The 16,978-nt window shown below is 52.3% G+C and overlaps 1 protein-coding gene across 4 annotated transcripts in view; it reads left to right on the forward strand.

The window, feature by feature from the left end:
- Positions 1-3,958: 3,958 nt before the first annotated feature.
- The window catches only part of CSNK2A2 (casein kinase 2 alpha 2), a 42,415-nt gene continuing 29,395 nt past the window's right edge, over positions 3,959-16,978 (forward strand). For 2 of the 4 annotated variants that reach the window (XM_080411014.1, XM_080411015.1), the window contains exons 1-4: positions 3,959-4,356; positions 4,651-4,762; positions 15,626-15,727; positions 16,599-16,649. In XM_080411014.1, the coding sequence (XP_080267140.1) occupies positions 3,974-4,356; positions 4,651-4,762; positions 15,626-15,727; positions 16,599-16,649 (648 nt within the window). In that variant the 5' untranslated portion in view covers positions 3,959-3,973. Of the gene's footprint in view, positions 4,416-4,650; positions 4,763-9,621; positions 9,806-15,625; positions 15,728-16,598; positions 16,650-16,978 lie in introns of those variants that run through there. The other 2 variants (XM_080411016.1, XM_080411017.1) reach the window with 2 other exon arrangements.

A 16,978-nucleotide genomic window follows, 5' to 3' on the forward strand; every position in this document is an offset into this window, starting at 1 on the left:
GGCATGCCTAATTTTAGGAGCTTTGTGCGGGTGTGGAGCATTGTTTCTAAGCGTCCCTGTGGCTGGATCCGGACCATGGCACAACAACGTGCTTTGCCTTCCCTGTGCCAGATGCTCAGAACCAACGGCAGCAGGTGGCAGGTCTGTTTAAACATGCATCTCTCCCCCAAAAGTTGATGAGGTGGCCAGTGATGCATCTCCACAGCTTTTCTGGGTTGAGGGATGCAAGTCAATCTAATTACATAAACAGGAGAAAAATCAAGGCCTTGGCAATGCCAGTCCTATTTCTGGCCAGAACATGTCAAAACTCATCTTCAAAAAGCATCTTGAGTCATAACTGCATCCAATCCATGGGGGAACCCTGCTTCCCAGTCTTGTTGGATGCAGCTGTGAACACCCCTCGCTGCAGGATCTTCACCACCTGCAGAATTTGATGCCAGAAATCCAGTGGTTTGAGATGATGATGAGGGGACAGCATGTATGTGACACAGCCCAGAGGTCCTTTTTGTGCACAGGGTGGGATGGGGATCCCATGGAAAAGCTTAACACGGGGTCATGAATTAAAAGTTGTGTTAAAAGCAGCGCTTGTGTAAGCTGGCTGATTAAGACTGCAGAGATAGTTACAACAACAGGTCTTTGCCCCAGCCCACATTTTGTGATGCTTCAACCTAAGACAGCCAGTATGTCATCGTTCAGTAGGATGGGGAAGGGCAGCTGGGTGACCCAGGGGAGCCATGACAGGGTGGTGGCAGGTACAGCATCTCTGGAGGGTCCAGTAGCATTGTGCCGGAGGTTTCGCAGCTGCAGGAACACGGAGTACAGTTTTTAGGAAGTTTATCGCTCTGTCCAGCTGCACAAAGCTTTTCAGAGGTCAGCAGGAGACTCAGCACATCTCTGCTAGAAGATTTGTCCCTTGCCAAATGCCAGGCTCCAGAGCTCTGAAGTACCTTCAGAACAGGACCTCCAGGTGTTTTTAGTGGCTGGAAACATATTTCCCCTGACTGCTCTGGGAAACAGCTGGACCTTTCTGGTAAGATTTGAAAATAGTAATAATAAAAACAGCTTATTATTATAATTTCAGAGAAAGTAGGTAAAGCTTGGCAAACTTCCCCCTAACTGCAAACAGGGCGTTTTACTGTGGGAAACGCTGGGCAGCATCAGAAACCAGAAGGCAGCCCCAGTTCTGCAGCTGGGCAGCCGAGGCACCAGCTGGAGGAGCTGGCAGTGCACCAGCTGGCTGTTCTGCCAGTAATCAGCACGGCAAACCAGTTCAGTAGCCTGCCTGTGTCCCACCGGAAAGCACCGAGTAAGATGTCACCGATGATGAAACTGCTCTGACAACCCGGGATACTCTGCCAGGAAAATGATCCTTCAGAAAAATTTTAGCCAACTCAATGTTTGAGCACCTATGCCCAAACAGCAGCACCTTGTGGAAAGCAAATCTCCCTTTTAATGCAGGATTTTACTGTGGTCCTGTGCAGAATTTACTGGGAGAGATGAATGTCTCCACTGTGTAGTGGTGCAGCTCTAGCCGTTTCGCTCTGTGAAAAAGCCATACGCACATGCCAGTATCACAGCACCACTTTAAACCTATGATTCAATGCCTTTGCATATGCTGTCATGAATTCTAGGTGATGCAAGGGCTGCCTGCTTTGTTTATGCATTTCTGCATCTCCTCTGGGTGATGAGCTTCATCTTTGCTCTGCAGGTCTGGTAGGAAGAGGCCAGTCAGCTGGGCTGTGGATGTGTCAGACTTCCTCAGGGACAGCTGATTTTCCTCTTGCTTTGCCAAGACAGGTTTAGCAGGAACGGGCATTGAGCTTGCCTTTCTTCTCTGGTGCTGTGTGCCCTGGGAGAACGAGCATTTTGAACACATCTTCCTTGTTTTCCAAAGATCCTGCAAAAGTCTTGCCTGGACTGTGTCTGGTTAGGATCCAGAATATAAAATGGTGAAGTCTCGTTGGGCTTCCTCATCATTCAGTCTCAGGCACCTGGAAAGCTCGCTGGGTTTTGCAGTGCACAGTTGACTCCGCATGCTTTTCTTTCCAGGGACAGTTTCCTTACGTTACCTCAAAGTCTCAAAGCCCAGCACTCACATCAGCTTTAGCCCTGTGAATTGAGGACCCTGTGGGTCCTTTTCCTTTCTTAGCACCCAAAGGAAAAGAGACTCATCTCTCCGTGTACTTCCATCAGGGAGAGCAGCCTAAGGCTTATCTCTTTGGTTTACCAAGTGCTGCTTTTCCCATTAATAGCAATACCAAGAAGTGCAAAATCTACACACTGTTTGAAGGCTCCAGTCTTGCCTTGGCGTTGACTTGAAAGTGCACTTGAAGGACATCAGTGGCCTGGTGGACCTGTGAACTGATGGCTGGAAAGGCTCCTTGGCAGCTGGCATGAAACAGCCTGGAGCCCAGTCTGCTTTCCTGCTGAGCCTAAGCTGATGTTTGGAGGCCAGCCAGGAGCAGTGCCAGAGTAAGACCAAGCAGCTTGTGTTCCAGGCTCTGCTCTGTCACCTCGTGGACTGGTGGCTGGTGCTGAGACCCAGGTGCACGCAGACAGCATGGACTTGGGGAAGGGCTGGAGCTGGCAGGTCTCCTGGGATTCACTGGGCGCTGGGGGGTGAGGGGGTGAGCTGGGTTGAAAACTGGCCTGGAGCATGGTGGTTAGTGGCAAAGAGTCTAGTTGGAGGCCAGTCACTAGTGGTGTACCCCAGGGGTCAATACTGAGTCCAGCCCTGTTAGGAAGCGGCTTTTCTGGAAAGGAGCTGGGGGTCCTGTTGGGCAGGAAGCTGAATGTGAGCCAGCAACGTGCCATTGCTGCAAAGAAGGTGAATGGTCTCCTGGGCTCTGCCAGTCGAGTCATCTTCATTAATGATCCAGATGGTGGGGCAGGGCACCCTCAGCAGGTGACACCAAACCGGGAGGTGTGGCTGATAGTCCAGAGGGTCATGCTGTTATCCAGAGGGACCTGGACGGGCTGGTGGGAACCTGCTGAAGTTCTCCCCAGCAAAGAGCCATGTGAAGTCCTGCCTGAGGGGAGGGACAGCCCCAGGCACCGATACAGGCTGGGGGTCACCCAGCTGGGAAGCAGCTTGGCTGAAAAGGACCCGAGGGTCTTAGCAGACACCAAGCTGGACCTAAACCACAAAGAAGAGTAATGGTGTCCTGGGCTGCATTAGGCAAAATACTGCCAGGAGGTGGAGGGAGGGGACCCTTCCCTGCTGCTCAGCGATGGTGGGGCCAGGCCTGGAGTGCTGTGCCCTGTGCTGGGCTCCCCCGCACAAGAGGGGCAGGGAGCTGTGGGGAGACCCCAGTGAAGGACCACAAAGGTGGATGAGGGACTGGAGGGGGGAGCGAAGAAGAGGGAACCAGGCTTTTCCCAGTGGCGGCCCGTGCCAGGACCAGAGGCCACGGGCACAAAGTGGGTCGCAGCAGGTTCCCCCTGGACATCGGGGGACGCATTTTCACTGTGCGGGTGACCGAGCAGTGGCATGGGCTGCGCGGGGCGGCTGCAGCAGCAGGTACCAGCAACTGCCTGGACAGGGTCCCGGGGCAGGGTCCCGGGGCAGGGTTTGGGGCAGGGTTTGGGGCAGGGTTTGGGGCAGGGTCCCCGGCCGCCGGCGGCTGGCAGCCGTACTGGGGCAGAGGGCTCGGATCGGCCTCGCCGCCGGCATCCCGTGGCCGGTGGGGCTCCCTCCTGTCCCCGGCCCCCCCCCCGGGCCGTGGCACACGGAGGCGAGTGGCAGAGGGCGGCGAGGGGCTGCGGCAGGGGACGGTGGGGTGCGGGGGGACGGGGCTGGGCGGGGGGCGGGGGCGGGGCCTGCGACAGGCTGCGAGGGGGCGGCGGGGTGCGACGAAGCCGGGATGGGGACGGGAGGAGGCTGGGTGGGTGGCGGGATGGGGAAGGTTTGAGTCACCTGCCCGAGGGCTGAGGGGGAGTGGGGGGGCCAGGTGGGTGAGCGGCGGGGGGCGGGATGGCCAGGCCTCCGCGCCGCCAGGGGGCGCTGCGCGGCGGGCAACGGGGCGGCGGCGAGTGGGGGCCTCGCGCGGCGGCGCCGTTTCCGGGTTGGCTGCGCGGCGCTCGGGGCCGGGCCAGGGTGCAGCCGCCGCCGCCGGCACCGGGCCCGGGCCTCGGCACGCTCCGCGCGGGCCCCGCGCCCGCCGCCCCCGGGCTGGCCCCGCCCCGCCTCGCTCCGGCCTGGCCCTGCCGCCGCCCGCCGTCGCCCTCCTGCGCGCCGCGCCCCGCCTCGCCGGCCTCCCGCGCCGGCCCCGCGCCCTCCTCCTCCTCCTGCAGCCGCCGCCCGGCGCCGCCATGCCCGGCCCGGCCGCCGGCAGCCGGGCGCGGGTGTACGCCGAGGTGAACAGCCTGAGGAGCCGCGAGTACTGGGACTACGAGGCGCACGTCCCGAGCTGGGGGTAAAGCGCCCCGCGGGGACCCCCCCCCTCCTCGGGCCGCCGGCAGTCCCGCACCCTCCCGCGGGCCTTAGCCCTCGGGGCGGGTTCCCAGTCCCCCGTCGTGTGTCCGTGTCCCGTCCCCCGCCGTGTTGGGGCGTCCCGGGGGGGCTGCGGGGGGGCTGGGAGAGGCCCCCTCCCCCATCCCCGGCCTGCTGCCCTGTCAGTTATCCTCTACCCCCCCTTTCGGTGCCTGCAGCAATCAGGACGACTACCAGCTGGTCCGCAAGCTCGGGCGAGGGAAGTACAGCGAGGTCTTTGAGGCCATCAACATCACCAACAACGAGAGGGTTGTCGTGAAGATCCTCAAGGTGAGTGTCCCGTTGATGGTGTAGGGGCTGCCGGTGGCGGGAAGCGAGGGGAAGAGGGTTGGGTTGGCCGGGCCAAAGGACTGTGCCGTCTCCTCCCTTATTCCAGAACTCATGTTTTCCCATTAAGGACATCGAGATGGTGGGTTTGGAAATGGATTCGGTGTCCCGTGTGCTGTAGCGATGTTTTGATGTCGCCACCTCTTCTGTCCAGCACAGCTCTGGGCTGAGACCTCCTCTGGAGGAGGAGAGCCACGAGTTCTGCCATTTGAATAGCATTGCATGTGCTGCCGGCGTTTAGTAAATCGTATCTGGCAGTGCCTGTCCAAAACAGCCCAGGCACTGCCGTGTCAATAGGGACGTGATGCCTGGAGGGGGGAATCCTTCTCTTAACCTCTAGGCAGCTGGCATATGGCCTTTTCAGAGCCAGGCTGTGGGGTGCTCAGCAGTCAAAAAAGCAGGCAAAATTTTATATTCTGTCCTTTAGAGGATCTGACATGCAAAAGAACTTCGCCACAGGCAGGCCAAAAACAGCATGGAAACTTGAGGAGACCGAAAGAGGCCATCTGAAGTTTGTCAGCATCAGTAACCCGTATTCTGATGTGTTGGCCTTCGTGGGGTCAGCATGTGGGGAGCTTTGTGCGACAGTAATGGGTTGGAGTTTGGGATGGCTGAAAGCATGGGTTAGCCACTGCAGGGCACACCTCACTGTGCTTAGCACTGAAGCAGCAGGCTCGTGGTGAGCTGTGGTAACTGTCCTAGCAGCAATCTGTGTTGCTGATCTGGGGGTGTTAAAAACAGAAATGGAAGGTTAGAGTTGGGGTGCTTTTGGTTTCAGCTTGGCTGACACTTGTGGCTGTCACTTGTTGAACCAGCAACACTTGTCACTTGTTCCCCAGGGGCACATAGAAGCCAGCGTCTGACCATGGGTATTCCAGAGAATTTGGGCACACATTGGTTTGCAGCGTGCAGGGGAGTTTGAGCTTAATCTGCCCTTGCAGCCACTAAGACTAGCACAGCAGCTACCTAGGACACGAGTCTCTGCAGGGCTGTAGCCTTAAGGCATTTGCCAGATTGCTCCAATAGTGCGGCTGGTTGTCACTGCTGATATCCTCACTCGCTCACTGTGCCTGCTTCCTTGGGATCTTCTTTGGCTTCTGAGAGAACTTGTTATGGTTTGTCCAGCACCGCTCCGAGGCAAGGTACGATCTCCTGTCTGCCTCTGGGAGGAAGTACGCATACCCGTGCTTTGGCTGGGGTAAAGGTGGTGGCCAGGTGAGCTGTTTGGGAGAGCACCTGTGGCTGAGCCTGACATCAGGGCAGAGTGCTGAAGCTCACTCGTCCTCACAGAGCCGAGTTCCGCTGGCATGCTGTTTGGGCTGCCTCCTCCTTTGGATGCTAACGTGGTTTTGAGTTTCGTTTTTTTGAGCAGGGGCAGGCAGGAGTTTCTGCTGTGAGTGAGTAGTCAAAGGTAGCCAGTGCAAAGCAGGCTTTTGAGGTGAGATGGCTTGTGGCTTGGCTGGGGGAAATGCGCTTCTGCATGCTGCCGTGGACCCCCTGATGGTGTCTTCAGGACTGCTGTGGTTTGCTGAGATCGTAGGCCTTGTCCCACACAGAAATGCACAATGAGGCTGAGAAGAGACTGCAGGGAAAGTAGTCAGAAATTTTCTTCCTTTACTCTTTCCAGCCTAAAGAGCCTCCCCTGGAGCAATGCTCCTATCCCCGTGGCAGCCGAGCTCTGTCATGTCTAGGGAGCCTGTCAGCATTGGGCTGTGAGTCAGCTGGCAAGAGTCATCTGAGGGCGGCTGGGTGCTCCTCCTTGGGGCCTGAATGTGTTGCCTTAATGCCCTGCGAGCAGGGGACCGGATTGTCCCAGATTTGAAGTGGATGGTATTGCTACCAGTTCCCCTGGCTCTCCCCCCCCTTGCATTAGCATGCAGACAGCATTCCTGTGAGTGAGCAAGGAAAAGCAGAAAGTCCAGATAAATAAAGATGAACTTTCTTCTCACTGGAAAGTGGGTCAGTGAAAAGTGAGTTTCAGAGCACCGTGTTGTGTGTGTTATGAAAACACGTGAAGTGTGGCAATAACATCACTCTGATCTGTGGAAAGTGCCTCTGGTTTCCTGTAGCTAGACTCAAACTTAATTGCAATCATAATTGCATGTATCTACAGTGGAGCCTTAGCAAAGAGGCTGGGTGTCTCTGTTCCTGCTGATTCAGGCTGGATCCTGTGAGGTGGGGAATGCAACCAAAAGTTTTCAGGTTTTTGTGTGGCTGTAGGGTTGGGACAAAGGGGAAGACTGTTGCTGTTGCTGGGCAATGGATTGCTCCTTTCTCTTTAACGATTTTGGAGAGGACAATTTATGTTACGTGTTAGAGTGATTTTTATCAAGAGTCACTGTTTTAATATCTATGGCTCATGGGAGGTGACTGATGTGTCTTCCCAGCCTTGCTCTTTGAAGCAGCTTATCCTTACTGAGCTCAAGTTGGTGTGTAGCAAGTACTTCTGCCTTCTTTTTTTTCTCCTCTTCTTTGGTGCTGTGCTACCTGAACATCTTGTACCCGCCTCCAGAAAGGTCAGGAAATTTTATCACCCCTTCTCTGATGCAGAACTGAGCCACAGAGATTTCCTGTGTGACTTTGGGCAAGTCCCTTAGCCTCAACAAAGCTGAGACTAGAGCATAGGTCCTAGTCTAGTGCTGCATGAACAAGATAACTGCTCTTCCTCTTCTGGCAGCCACTTGCCTTGTTTAAGTGCCCTATGAAGACTTTAGCGCTGGACAAGGCCAGGGAGCTAATGGCTCTGATTGGTATCACAGTGGCCCAGGCGTTTTGAGCTTGCATAAAGCAAGATGCCTCGTTTCCCTGGAGAGTACCCAGTGTTGCCTTTTTGTTTTGCTACCGCAAGTGCAGGACTGGGCATAATCCTACAGGAAAATGGGGTGTGCTCGTGTCGCTAGTTGTGGTCATAACATGTGTCAGCAGAGGAGCAGAATTAAGATCACGCAGATGACTATCATTACTGTTCCCTGGGTCAAGTGCCTTTCTTTGCAGTTATGATGCTCTTAATGTCACTTTTCCCAGAAAATTCTGCAGCTCTGCTAAAAAGAGGCAAAAGCAGGTCGCTTCTAGACTTCAGGATGTGCTGTGGTAGGACAGTGTGTGCAAAGCAGTGAGGCAGGAGCCCTGGTTTGCCACACAGACGCCCCCTGCCAAGCATCCTCCAAAAGCTTTTAGCTTGAGAAGTGAGGCAGAGGGCAACTCCCCACTTTTTCAGCCTGTTTAGGGAGCAAAGGTTCAGCAAAAAAAGCCATGGGGCTGAAGTCATCTTGGTAGGTAGTGGAGGACTCTGCACTGAACTGATCCTTCTACCCCCTCATGGGTAGTAGGTCATGGAGTTAGCCCGCAGCTGTGCTCCTGCAGTCCCTAGCTGGTGTAAGAGGTTTCTGTAGGCTTTTTGATCTGGCTGGCCTCGGTACAGCTGTGGGCATGCGTCCTACATGCTAAGGGGCGGGCCAAGCCAGGAAGAGGGAATGTGTGAACACATTCTGTATGTGCTTTTGTGTCTTGCTTAAATGTGACACTAAGGTTTGACTCCCAGGATGAGGTCTGACTTTCCTTGACATGTACAAAGGAAGTTTGAGACTTTGTTTCCAGTGAATCATGTGTTGTCTACATCCAGTGCAGGTATCTAAAGCACACCTCTGCTCTTTCGTACCTAGCCACGTAGATTTAGAGTTTTGGTGGGCTGCTGAGGTCAGTCTGCAGCCTTTGTGCTGTCTCTGATGAACTTCTCATTTCGCTGCTTCTTCTACTGCAGCTCCGAAGTGTCTGCCAGTCTCCTTGCGTGCCTTAAAAGTGAATCCTCTGTTCTCGGGTAGCGGTGTTCTTGGGGGATGCGAACAAGCATTGCAAGTTGCCACTGTAAAAGCCAAAGATAAACTCTCCATGTTGCTTGTAACTTTTATGGGAGATTCGTTATGGCAAGAATGCTGCTGTTAAAGTTACCTACAGTTACAGCTGTCAGTGAGCTTCAGTTGTACCACAGCGCCTTTCGCAGCCCGTTCTGTTGTACCAATTACCATCAGAGTGTCCGCTCAAGGTGGAGATTACAGCATCCATATTGTCAGCTCTGTGCAGAGTCCTCCTGCTTTCCTGATGCACGTATGTTTCTATGTACACTCTACTTGCCTGTGGAGCATTAAACCTATCACATAAAGAGACTGTTTTGTCTCCTTGTATAGTTACTGTCTGCATAGGCACAACACGCAGGCGGAGGTTAGGGGAAGAATGCAGTTACAAGGAGAGGGACCAGTGAAATGGAGGTTCTGCAGCAGTGATGAAATAGCCCCTTTCCCCTTTGGTGGCTTTTGTCCCTCTGTGCTGACTCCGTGAACTGGAACTTTCAACCATGTACGTGGTTTCACAAATGCATTCTTGTTTGTTTGGGTTTGTTTTTCCCCTGTTCCCCCTTTTAGGGCTGTGTGAACCCTCCAGAGCTGCTGCTCATAATGGGCACTGCTGCAAGGTCCTGCCAGTGTTGAACTCAAATTATCACTCTGGTAGCTAGAGAGCCATTTGGGGGAGGTAGCCCTATGGCTCTGGTGAATTTTGTCTCTAAAAGCTTTAAAGCCCACATAGGTCAGCAGCGTGTTCTAGATGGGGGCTGAACTGACTTCTGTGCTAGTGTGCAGAAGGGATTGCACCGGGAAATAGCATTGGATGATGTTGGGCCCTCAGGCTGGAGCTTTTGACTGCATCGGTGACCTTCCATCAAAGCTGTTCAATGCCTGCTCCTGGTAGCTGTCTGCGTCTCTTGCTCCTCCTGCATTTGCATGCTCTGAATCAGCTCTCCCTGGCCCACTTCCTCCTCTGGCAGTCTTGAAATGAGCCCTTTTGCAAGAGAGCTGGGTACACAGCTCTTCTCTTTTGAACACCAGTTGCCCACACTGAGTTTGGCACACTTGCCTGCTGGAGTCCAGCCTTGTTCAGAGTTGCGACCAACTGAGATGGTACCAAGTGTCTCGCAGAGGCCTGGAGACGCAGGTGATAACTGTTGTGGTGGTGTTCTAGCACCGAGGAGCTGGTGAGCTGCGAAACTGTGGCTCCTGCGTGGGGGAGGGCGAGTTACTGCACCTGTCTGTTCGCAGTGGCCTTGGGCAGAGTCTGAAAGAATGATTCTCATCCCTTGTAACGCTGGTGGTGGGGATCGGGGCTTGGTCCTTTTGGCATCTCCCTTTTAGCTGACTGCAGAAGTCTCGATGTGTCATGGGCAGTCCTGAAGCCCCAGGAGGGTTGTTTCGGGATGAGCTGTGAGGGGAGGGAAGGCATTCTGAAGGAAAGAGTGGCACTACCCTCAAAACACGTGCTGGTATCTTCTACCAAACTTAAATAAAAAAGCAAAAGTGCTTTAGCAGTTTCAGGGTAGGTTTTTCTCCCCTCTTTTCTAAAATTCAAGAGCAGCTCGGGAAAGTTTGAGTGCCCCATAATGGAAGTTGTAAGGTGCAAACAACCAACAGAATGTTAACCTAAGTGGGCTCCTTGATTTTGTAGCTCTTGTGAATACGATTATTTGGTTTCCCAGCTGATGTCTGGCAAAATAAGCACTGCTGCTCCGAAGCCAATTTTCCTATTGAGTAATTGGCATCAGGCTTTATAGGCCGATTATTGTGATCCTTTCAATAATACTTGCTAGAGACGAATGAGCTGCTTGTGCTGGCTTTTAAATGTTTAAAGCCTGTCATAAGGATGCTGGTCCTGGATGTTGTGTGTTGAGATTGCCTAGCTTGTTCACTGGAAGCATCGTGGTGTTTCTGGGCTATTCAGGTTTGGTGAGCAGAGAATAAATCTTTTTCTTTACAGGGTAGTGGAATAAATTCCTTTAGTTTCTCATGGATTTGTATCTTTTGACTGCTAAACCTTCTTCCCTGCTGCGCTAACCCCAGTTCTTTTTCAGAGCACCTGCTGGGCAAAACCCTGCACCTTCGGTGACTCCTTCAGAGCAGTACGTGTGCTTCTCAGCTAGCAGTGCGTGTGCACTGCCTGGCGGTCTGCTTTTGGCTAATGAAAATTATTTTTATGCTTTGGATTTAACTCATGTTTCACATGCCTTCCTGGTCACTACTTTTCTTTCTTATTGTGGAAGAGTGCAGAGAACTTTGGATAACAAATTTATTTTCTCTCTTCGCTTGAATTCAAGCGGTGGGTCCCCAGGTCGGTGGGGAAGGCTTGAACGGAAGCATCTGATGGAAGAGTGTACTCCCTTTGCTTTAGAAACCAAGCAAAAATGATGATTAAACAGGCAGCCATTTATTCGTTCAAGACAGGAAGTGATGGTTGCAGCCTTGTATTTAAAAGTTTATTTTAGCAAACAATGTTAATTTTCCCAGCTGGTGTTTGCTGCAGCTGGACTCCTTCCCTGCTTGCAAGCTTATATGATTTCATGGAAAATGACTTGAGGATCTGATCTTTTGGTCACAGAGAGGTGTTTTCTTCTGCACGTACCTGACTGCAAAGCAACTACTTATCCCATGTTATTTCTCACTTCTGCAGAGGGGATGCCATCGCTTGATGCTCTGTGATTTTTGGGCAAAGGCAGTTGAGAGAGCACTGGCCGCTGTCATCGCCTCTTCTGCCTGATTTTTGAGTGGATTGAAAGGGCTTGTGGGATCCTTTTGCCTGGTAGGGTGGGAGACCTGCAGCAGAGGGTGGCTGGCTGGGGACAGTCGAGTCAGAGCTGCCAGGTCTAGCAGAGACCATTCTGTGGCTGGAGGTCACCTTGTCCTTCTGCTCTGGGCACTCAGCATAGTGGGCAGCTGTGAGCTGCATGTTTTGTCTCCACTGTCTACAGCCACCTCACTTCCAGTTTTCCTGAGGAAGGAAGCAATTTCCTGGGAAACTGGAAAACTGGCTTGTGCTAGACAGTCCTGTTGTTCTAAGAGTACTGCTGCAGTTGAAGTAATTAAACCCCTCCCAGTGCAGACACAGTTAAACTGAGACATGTCTTTTAGCCTGGTTTCCTATGGAAACCAGCCTTATGCAATCCTGCTGTCTGTCAGACTTTCTCCCCCTCCTCCCCCCCCAGTAGTTTATGCACTGGTTGGCCAATTTCAACCAAATGCAACAGAAGTCTCCAAGCTGTCAAGTTTCTACAGATTTCATGGAAATAAGTGTTTGCATAGAGCAGAGGGACTCTGTTGGAGCCTGTCTCAGAGGGAAAGGCTGCAGTGAGAGTTTGACTCATACTGGTCACTGGAGAATCCCAGCATGGAGGAAAGCTTTGGAATGCCTCTGCTGTGGGAACAAATCAAGTTGGAGTCTCCACCTGTATGAAATGTCACCTTGCAAACACAGGTGGATCACACTTGGGAGCAGTTGATTTTGTCCACTAGGTTCCTGCTCCGTTCCTCTCCTGGAAATCCCCCTCCCAGGGCAGGGGGGCTGAGCCATGTAGGAAACACAACTTGAAATGCTGCTGTTCATAGACTGGTTTAATAAAATAGCCTTGAATGAGTATTGCTAAAAATACTCTGGCTGCAAGGGCTGGTGTTTTAGAAGCCACCCCTGCTGGGAAAGGCAGATGGTTGGAGGCCATAATAGCTTCCGTTCACATTTAATCCATGTGTGTTTGGAGTCAGCATCCTTGGAGAGACAGATCGAGTGATTCTGAGAGACAGTTGTAGCAACCCAGACTTAATCCTGGTCCTTGGAGGATATGCTGCTGACTGCCTGTGGTTTCAGTGGTATGGGGTCTGGGGACAGGAGGGAAGTCAGCAGAGTTTCTCTGGTTGTGAACAGTTAGTTCCAGTTCAGTACTGGCTGCGTGCTGGAGTGGTTTGCACCAAGGTGTTTGACTTGCCCGATGCAAAAGCTTGGGCTTGGATTCAGTTACTGGGCAAAACCAGAGCCCTGGTGATGTGCTTTTGGGTAGTAGAGGGCATTTGCAGTTCTGGCTGGAGCAATGGCATGGGACAACATGTGGGTAGGAGGGGGTGTGTGGCTGGGTAGGCTGGTAGGGTGTGTGGGGTGGGGTGGAGGCCAGCAGTTGCCACTGTTTTTTGCCTGCAAATCTGAAATGGGGAAGTACTCTGTTCCCCTGCATTGCTCTCTGAGGAAACTTCCAGGCAACATCTTTTCCTGCAAGATGACGTTACAGCCCATGGCATTTCTCCCTACCTCATCCCTGTTTACCTGTGATGGAACACGCTGTCCTGACCACTGGCTGCAGGCAGGGAGAGTGCTCTGATGATGGGCTGCTTACAGCGTGGAGGTAGCGTTACCATGTGTGGATAACCTGGCCTGAGCTCTGTGCTGCTGCGGCTTAGCAGGAAAATGCACAAACAGTGAGTGGCTTGTAACTCTCCCTCTTTCTGAGACAGTATGTGCTGGAGTGTCTTCCCCCCGTGATGTCAGAGATGGTGCTGGTGGTGATTATCTGCAGGCATTTCATTAAAAAATTACCAACTTCCTTTTTTTTTTTCTTTCCCCCCCTTTTTTCCAAAAGTCTCTGATTCTGTCTGCTCATGTCTTTTAATAAGTGCGCTGTGGGTAGGGGTATATTTCTGGTGGAGATCACGCAGGGCATCATTTTGCCATCCTGAAAAAGGTGGAAACATGGAAGTGACTGGAAGACAACATCATCTGCCCCAGTGGGAGTGGTGTTGCTATGGAAGGAGAAAGGGAAATCTCGGAGGGATATCTTCCCCTACTTAGCTGATGCAAAAGGCCCTTGAAATAACTACAGTACTAAGGAAAAGGCATTTCAGAGTGGGCTTGGGGTCCTCTTGGCTGTGTTCAGGCACTGTTTCGGCTCCTCGTCAGGTGCCAGTGTTGCAGTAGAGAGGCTGTGGTGCGTATCTCTTGGTAGCCAGGCCATTCAGCGAGTGTCTTCAGGATGGCTGTCACTCAACTCCCTCTTTGAAATTCCTTGGAAAATAGCCTGTGTGTGCATCTGCCTCGCTGGACGAACAGAATAACCGAATCACATCCTCTAATTCCGTCTTGGCCTTCTGGTAAGATCAGTGCGTGTGGGCGATGCGAGGGTGGTGTCTGTTCCCATGCTGACATAAATTAAATTAGTCCCTAATGAAGCATCTTCCTTTCAGGTTCAGAAATGTAGCCCTCCCTCACTTCTGCTGATTCCAGCTCCAGCCGTGCCTAGGTACTGCCCCAGGGCTGTTTGACACCCCCTCCCCAGTGACCCCTGCCCTGCTCCAGTGCTGGCTGACAGCTGTGGTGGCCTTGCTGCCATTTTCCGCAGTGTCTTTACGAGGTGCTGACGCTCCCTGTGCCGGCATTGGTGTTATTTTTGGCACTTTGCTTCAGGCTGAGATTCTCATCTTTTGGCTTGAAAGTCTAGTTCCGGCTTTTTAACTTGGAAGAGGAGAAGGGCAGGATTCGAATCTGAAGGTTTCATCCACCTGAAGAGCCTAGAAAGACGGCATATTTTATCACTTACATAAACGCCATATTTTCCCACTGCATAAAAAGCTTCTGTTCCTTCTCCCATCTGCTCGTACATTCTTGTGAGGGGTCTGAAACCAGGACTTGCCTTGGGTTTGCCTGTAACAGGAGTGTGAGTTGCCCCATCAGCACTCTGCAACCATCACTGGAGTGGGAGGCTGCGGCAGAGGCAAGGCAGAGAGCATGAGCTGTTGAGCTCTTGCGGCTCCTTGTCCTTCACACAGACATCTGATCACGTGCGTCACTTTGGTAATAAGGTGCCTCATACCTCATTGCCATTCCCTGTTGCTCCCCTTCTCGCACACCAGACCCCATGCTGGATGGTGAATGTTTCAGAAAGTTACATGTCTGGAGAGGAGTGATTTTCATCATCAAACCTCAGAGGTAGGGCAGCGGCAATGCAAGGTGGCTCTGCAGCGGTCCCGCTGGTGCAGGGGGGATGTCCAGCTCTGCAGTGAAGGGCTGCTAGACTCAGTGACTTGCGGCTGGCGGTGTCCACATCAGTCACTAGCCAAGGCTCATTTAAAAAGCCTCACCGCTTAGTTGCTCCAAGCTGCCTTTCCTTTCAAGCAGGCACAGAGCTAGAGTTGTCCTGGGAGTGGATGAGTTACAAAAATGATTGTTCATTTGCATTGAAGTGAACCTGGATCAGTGAGTGTAAAAGCTAACCCAACCTCCAAGTCCCTGCCTTGGGACCAGCTGTTCTTTGTCACTCTCTGCAGGGTGATGTCCAGAGAAAAGCTTACATTGCAAAGTGAGTTCCTGGGATTGCGCAGATTCGAGGGGGAGTCAAAAACTGTTCAGATGTCTGTAGGCTTTAAAAATAATCATGGGATATGGATGCGATGGCACGCAGTGCAGTTGGGTCTGTGCTCTTGAGGTGGTTGCAAAAGACACGTGCACATAGTTAGGCATAGCAGTGTCTGAGCTTACTAGAAGTCTTGGTGTTGGAGACTCTCAGGCTGTCGCTTCATTGAATTAAAGTACTCTTTGGGAAATGGGGTGGGATTAAGGACTAAAAAAATGGTTTGTGCTGGTAAACAAAACCTGAGATACGAGGTCCACCATGCTTGTCCTGTGGCTCTAAATGTATAACATAGAATGAGTGTGTTGAGATTTCTACATTGCAGTCCAAGGTGCTTTTAACCACAGTTACTGGAGTCACAATTATGTTTGTCTAGAGTGGTTTCATTTTCCCCTGGTGAGTGGAAACCTTTCACTGACGAGAGAGAGATGCTAGTTCATGCAATGTGTCTGTCTCCTCTCTGAAGCTAAAAACGTTCCCTTGTGAGGGTGGGAGCAGAGAGAGGAGGGGAGGTAATGTGTTCCAGTGAAAATTGGTGGCAGAAATCAGTGTTAATTTCTGAAAGGACTCTCACTTCTAATTTCTTTTGTCTATTTAAGCCAGTGAAGAAAAAGAAGATAAAACGTGAGGTTAAGATTCTGGAGAATCTACGTGGTGGCACCAACATCATTAACCTGATTGACACTGTCAAGGATCCAGTGGTAGGTGCCTGTGTGTCACATTGTGTGTGGCGGGCTTGCCTCCCCACTGGCTGCAGGCATGGGGCAGGCACCGCCCCGTAACTTCTGCTCTAAGCTTAGGTTAGGTGCTGCCTCTGCCTGTGCCTTCGTGGCAGCCAGGGGTGAGCAGTGTCCAGCTCATTAGGGTCTCCTGAGGTGGGTTGGGTTGGATGGGCTCATGTTCCTCTCTGTGTTTCCCAGACCCTTTTACACCCCTTCTGTGAGTTTCCCGTGGCTGGCTGGGGAGTAGTTTTGTAGCCCTACAAGTTTTCTGTAGGAAAGCAGAGCCTGTAGCCTTCCGGCTCTGTCTGGCATCTGGGATGTAAGTATCTGCCAGGGCAACTGGGCATTAAGTACTCTTCATCCTTCTGGTTGCTGTCCTGCCCAGTGACCAGAGGTCGTATCCTTTGTCTGCATTGCCACAGTTACCCCGTTCCCGGGAAGTTTTCTCTGACTAGCAGCTGGCTGAGGACTGTGACTCCCGGCTGGCAGCCATGAAGAGGAAATGACGCTGCTGTAGCATTGGCAGTCCTGGCTGACCTTCCTCCCGCGATGGGCTGTGAGGCCTTAGCCCCTGATGACACCTTCTGCCTTGCCCATGTCTCAGCTGTCTCTTCTGCATAGCGCGGGGAGGAGCAGCACTGGCCAAAATTCTGTGTGGGTGCTTGATGTGTGGGCTGTAAGCGGGGCTTGCCGCTGCTGCGGTACCAGGGCTGTGTTCCTCTTCCTGTCCTGCTCCTGCCTCGCTCTTCACAGTGAAGGTTGGGTGGGAAGCAAAAGCTTTGCCAGGTCTCTTGGAGCAAAGAAAGGTCAAGAGGCTGTTTTAAACCATGACTCTCTCTCTCTCTTGCAGTCAAAGACCCCTGCTCTGGTGTTTGAGTACATCAATAACACAGATTTTAAGGTGAGTCTGCCTGAGTGTGGAGGGGGGAGGCTTCCCATTTCTGTCGAGTGCTGTGGTCTTGGGTTGTCAGATGTTCCTCAGGCTATGGGGGAGTTCGGAGTTTTCACCTATGTCAGCTTGACCTTCATTTCCCCCTGTAAATGAGAAACCTCTAGATGGGAAGAAATAAAAAACTTGTGTGCTGAATCTCCTCCCAGCTTTGAGGAATAAGTTCAACAGGTTAGGTATTCTTACTCCCCTCTCAATTTAGTCATTACGGCTGTGCTATATATTCAGCCCAAGTTAATCCATGTGCTGTGATGCTCTATTTACAGCAGTGCAGTTGATGG

Source organism: Falco punctatus (genome assembly GCF_963210335.1).
Source record: "Falco punctatus genome assembly, chromosome: 14".
NCBI lineage: Eukaryota > Metazoa > Chordata > Aves > Falconiformes > Falconidae > Falco > Falco punctatus.